Source organism: Arachis hypogaea, chromosome 3 (assembly GCF_003086295.3).
Source record: "Arachis hypogaea cultivar Tifrunner chromosome 3, arahy.Tifrunner.gnm2.J5K5, whole genome shotgun sequence".
In the NCBI taxonomy this organism is placed as follows: domain Eukaryota; kingdom Viridiplantae; phylum Streptophyta; class Magnoliopsida; order Fabales; family Fabaceae; genus Arachis; species Arachis hypogaea.
This window is the reverse complement of record NC_092038.1, coordinates 131,682,769-131,686,036: the sequence shown is the minus strand read 5'-3', so window position 1 is coordinate 131,686,036 and position 3,268 is coordinate 131,682,769. Positions and strand designations below refer to the sequence as shown.

The following is a 3,268-nucleotide window of genomic DNA, read 5'->3' as shown; positions in this document are numbered from 1 at the left end:
CAAGAAGAAGATGAAAAAGTGAGTTCACATATGAGTGCTGAAGTAATTTTTGAAACAGAAATAATATTAAAGTTGAAATGAGGTAAATAAAGAACATCATGAAGAACCAAGGATGGTGAAAATTGCACGATGCCTATAAGAAACAGTAGTTCGAGAACCATTTGGTAAATGAACAATAATAGGAGAAATTTATGTGTAAGAAATAAACCAAGACAAATTTGATGCAATGTGATCTGTGGCACCAGAATCAATGATCCAAGTATTCAAGAATGAATCTCGATTTGAAGAATTGTTAACAGTAGAAAAGGTATTGAAAGAACAAAGATAATGAGTAGTTGGACTTGGCAGAAACTCAAGTTGGTTTGAAGGACGAGCTTCTTCATTGAAAGGAAGTGCCATGAAAGAAAAGTGTTGGACTGACGAAAGGTCCAAAAGAGACTCTGAATGAAGTTGCTGGTGTGCCCTTTCTCCTTGATCCATGGATGTCAGCAGAGCTCAAGAGGAGCTCTGATACCATAATAAAATTGTGAAAGAATAGCAAAATAAGAAAATTGTGAAAGAAAAAGATGAAGAAATTTTATTGATTATTGAATGAAAATTGTAAACTATGAAGGTAAAACTAAGTATATATAGAGTATTGACCTATGAAAGATAAAAGTAGATAAAGATAAGATAGAGATAAAGATAAAGATAACTATAAGATAAGATAAAGACTAAATTATAATTTAATTTGTGTATTCTGTTGGGTTGAATTTGTGGGTCGTGAGACGTCTTTATTGTTATCATGGGTTAAGGTGGAAGAGTGGTTTAATAATAATGATTATATTGATTAGTATATGTATGTTGGTGTGCAAAAACCGATAGAAAGTCAAAATTTTAGTATATTAAATTAAATTATTAAGGAACTTTTGACAAAAAATTATTTATTCATCCTCTAAAATTCCTGTTATTAAATAACTGAATATCTTTTAAATTTTATTTTTTCACGAGAGTAAGTGACTATTTCAAGTTTGGGAATGCATTACCTTTTTTTGCCCCCTTCAATCATACTCTTATTGTATTGAATAAGTGTATAAAGGAGTTATTAATACGATAATAATAGAAGAGAAAATAAATTAAGAATAATTAAAGATAATTTTATAAAACAACTTTATGTTTGTTACCTAGATTATTTTTTTTATTTGTATTTTTTTATATAGTAGGAGTACATAAGGAGTACATAGTATATAAGGGGTTATAACTCAAATATTTTTTAAGGGATTTTTCATTCTTTTCAAAATGAGAACAACTTATTATTTTTCCTCTCTCAGTCCCTTCTAGCCATCAACATCACAGCTTGAATAGCTTAGGGCATGAAGTTTTCTCATGGTGCGGTGAGCGTGGAAAGCAATCAAGCTGTGAATCTAGTTGCCAATTTTGCCATTTTCTTTCTTTTCCTAATTTTTCTTTCGAAATTTTCTTTTCCCTTTTCTTACCTCTTCCTTTAGACTCACCCAATAGAGTTTGATGAGAGGCTATTTCACAAGATTCTTTCTTGTTTGAACATAGCTGTTCCGATCAACGAGTTAAAAGGAAGAAGATCTGGATCCCCATTATTCTGTGATTCATTGATTTCTCAACAATGGCTGACAATCAGAGCAACGCAGTACAGATGGATGTAAACGCACTAGCCAATCTCCTCCATCAACTCACTACTCTTCAGTCTCAGATTTCGAAGAACAACACAAGTCGAATTCAAGATCAATCAAGCCCTTATTTTATCCATCCGGGAGAAAATACAGGTACACCGATTATTTCAATCGTGTTAACACCTAACAATTATGGTAGTTGGAGTCATGCTATGATTAGAGCACTGAGTTCGAAGAACAAATTGAAATTTATTGATGGTACCATAAGAAAACCTGAGAATAATAATGTTGAATCTGAGGCATGGGAAGGATGCAACAATTTGATTGTTTCTTGGATCAATCTTTCATTAAGTCCTGGAATTCGTGATAGTGTTATGTGGAACAATGTTGCTGTTGATTTGTGGGAGGAACTTAAGCACAAGTACTACCAAGGGGACAGGTTCAGAATTGCAGAACTCCAGGAGAAACTTTTTGCCATCAAGCAAGGTGATCTGACCATCACTGATTATTACACAAGGCTCAAACAGATCTGGGAGGAGCTCAACAATTTCAGATCCATTCCAAACTGTGTCGGATGTGCAGAGTCATGCTCTTGCGGACTATCAAAAATAAGAGAATACAGAGATGAAGATCAAGTAGTCAGACTTTTGAGAGGATTGAACGAACAATACTCTACCGTCAGATCACAAATCATGCTCATGTCACCCCTACCAGACCTAAACACAGTATTTTCTATGCTAACACAGCAAGAGAGACAGTTGACCAACATGGACAACAATAAAATTTTGTTCAATTCCACTCAAAATACAACTACATCACAAGTGCTCAATTCCTCATCTAATAAAGGCAGAGGAAGAGGGCGAGGGAGATCAAGTCAAGGTGGTAGAGGGCGTGGAGTTAAGATAGTATGTTCTTATTGCAACAAACTTGGCCACATAGAAGATGTGTGCTATAAGAAACATGGGTACCCCTCCCATTTCCAGCAGCGGCAGCAACATCCCACCACAATTGCTAATGTACTCAATGATAAACACCCCTAGCTCAATTGCCTCCAAGAGAACATTGGAATGTCAAGCTCTGAATTCACTCCAGAACAAAAATTTGCCTTGTTGGAGCTGATCAAAGGCAAAAGTGTGCAGCAACAACCTCATAATGCAAATCAGGTTAATTCTATTCAGACCTCCACTCCAGGTAAAATCATTGTATTACAATTTAATACAAGAATTATGAGTATTATAACTCCAAAATCTGCACTATGGGTCATTGACTCTGGTGCGACAGATCATGTGACTTTTGACTTAAAAGATTTTGCAAGTTTTCAAAATATTGCTCCAATAAATGTGATATTGCCAAATGGAACCAAAACTGTGAGCACCATTGTTGGCACAATCATATTTTCTAAAATTTTTTTTCTCAAAAATGTTTTGTACATTCCCTCCTTTGATTTCAAATTGATTTCTGTGTCAAAATTAACCTCAAATTTACATTGTCAAATGTTAATCAATGATAAGTGTTGTGAGATACAGGATCAATCCACATCAAAGATGATTGGCATTGCTAAGTGCGGAGATGGGCTATATACAATGAGTAGAGAAATAGAATGCTTTCACCTTCAATCCCCTTCAATAAAGCAAGCTTCA

General features: G+C 34.6%; 1 protein-coding gene across 1 annotated transcript; it reads left to right on the top strand.

Annotated features, from left to right (window-relative positions):
* The first annotated feature begins 1,621 nt into the window (after nucleotides 1-1,621).
* LOC140183617 (uncharacterized) lies at nucleotides 1,622-2,668 on the top strand. The gene has a single exon (XM_072232078.1). The coding sequence runs from the start codon at nucleotides 1,622-1,624 to the stop codon at nucleotides 2,666-2,668; it is 1,047 nt and encodes a 348-aa protein (XP_072088179.1).
* Nucleotides 2,669-3,268: the final 600 nt, after the last annotated feature.

Coding starts and splice junctions, on each gene's coding strand:
- LOC140183617 (XM_072232078.1), top strand. CDS start 1,622: ATGGCTGACAATCAGAGCAACGCAGTACAGATGGATGTAAACGCACTA.